The sequence below is a fragment of the Emiliania huxleyi genome (genome assembly GCF_000372725.1).
Source record: "Emiliania huxleyi CCMP1516 unplaced genomic scaffold EMIHUscaffold_6899, whole genome shotgun sequence".
Lineage (NCBI taxonomy): Eukaryota > Haptophyta > Isochrysidales > Noelaerhabdaceae > Emiliania > Emiliania huxleyi.
The window spans coordinates 1-1,402 of NW_005196831.1; the positions used below are offsets into that span (position 1 = coordinate 1).

The 1,402-nt window shown below is 64.5% G+C and overlaps 1 protein-coding gene across 1 annotated transcript; it reads right to left on the reverse strand.

Annotated features, from left to right (window-relative positions):
* Positions 1–10: 10 nt before the first annotated feature.
* On the reverse strand, positions 11–1,313 carry EMIHUDRAFT_124858 (hypothetical protein; the record flags this gene model as incomplete). The annotated part of the gene is made up of 5 exons (XM_005762243.1): positions 11–106; positions 382–474; positions 1,011–1,114; positions 1,194–1,248; positions 1,296–1,313. Coding segments are annotated over 5 exons (366 nt in total), but the record flags the coding sequence as incomplete, so codon positions are not given.
* Positions 1,314–1,402: the final 89 nt, after the last annotated feature.

A 1,402-nucleotide genomic window follows, 5' to 3' on the forward strand; every position in this document is an offset into this window, starting at 1 on the left:
GGGCCGCGACCGTCGCCGGGTCGAACCAGCGGCCGTCGTAGATCTGGTTCGAGACGAGGGAGGAGAGGTGCGCGAAGAGCGCCGCCGCCCGTCTGTCGAGGACCGCCTGTGGGGAAGGCTCCGGGAGGGTTCCAGGAAGGTTCCGGGAAGGTTCCGGGAGGGTAGGTCGCCGCTCGGTCGAGGACGGCTGGGTAGAGGGTAGGGGAGAGGAGGGGAGGGGAGGGGGGGAGGGGAGGGGAGGGGAGAGGAGAGGAGAGGAGGGGAGGGGAGGGGAGGGGAGAGGAGAGGAGAGGAGAGGAGGAGGGGAGGGGAGAGGGGGGCGGCCTGGTAGAGGTACTCGAGCGCGCGGCCGAGCAGCTCCATGCCGGGCGCCTCGTATACGCCGCGCGACTTGGTGCCGATGATCCGGTTCTCGAGCGCGTGCGAGATGCCGAGGCCGTTGCGTCCTCCGATCGTGTTCGCGAGCGAGATCACCTCGAGCGGGGAGATATGGGGAGATATGGGGAGATATGGGGAGATATGGGGAGAGATGGGGAGAGATGGGGAGAGATGGGGAGATAGTGTTTGCGAGCGAGATCACCTCGAGCGGGGAGAGATGGGGAGAGATGGGGAGAGATGGGGAGAGATGGGGAGATAGTGTTCGCGAGCGAGATCACCTCCAGCGGGGAGAGATGGGGAGATAGTGTTCGCGAGCGAGATCACCTCCAGCGGGGAGAGATGGGGAGAGATGGGGAGAGATGGGGAGAGATGGGGAGAGATGGGGAGATAGTGTTCGCGAGCGAGATCACCTCCAGCGGGGAGAGATGGGGAGAGATGGGGAGAGATGGGGAGAGATGGGGAGAGAGGGGGAGAGATGGGGAGAGAGGGGGAGAGATGGGGAGAGATGGGGAGAGATGGGGAGATAGTGTTCGCGAGCGAGATCACCTCCAGCGGGGAGAGATGGGGAGAGATGGGGAGAGATGGGGAGAGATGGGGAGAGATGGGGAGATAGTGTTCGCGAGCGAGATCACCTCCAGCGGGGAGAGCCGCTTCCCGTTGACGGCGACGCAGCGCGCGCCATCGAAAGTGAGCTCGACGAGCTCCTCTGCATCGGGCGCGTCTTTTGGCCACACGCCTACAGCGCCCAGAGCAGCCACAGCCTGCGATCGACGTGACGTGACGACAGCGTAGAGTCGTCTGGCCAACACGAACACCCATCTCGGGGTCGACGATCGTCATTGGCGTCTGCACCGACTCGAGGTCCTCCGCCTGTTCACAGCTGGAGGTGTGAGTAGACGCTGTTCACACGCCTGCACCGACTCGAGGTCCTCCGCCTGTTCACAGCTGGAGGTGTGAGTAGACGCTGTTCACACGCCTGCACCGACTCGAGGTCCTCCGCCTTTCACAGCGGAGGTGGAGTAGA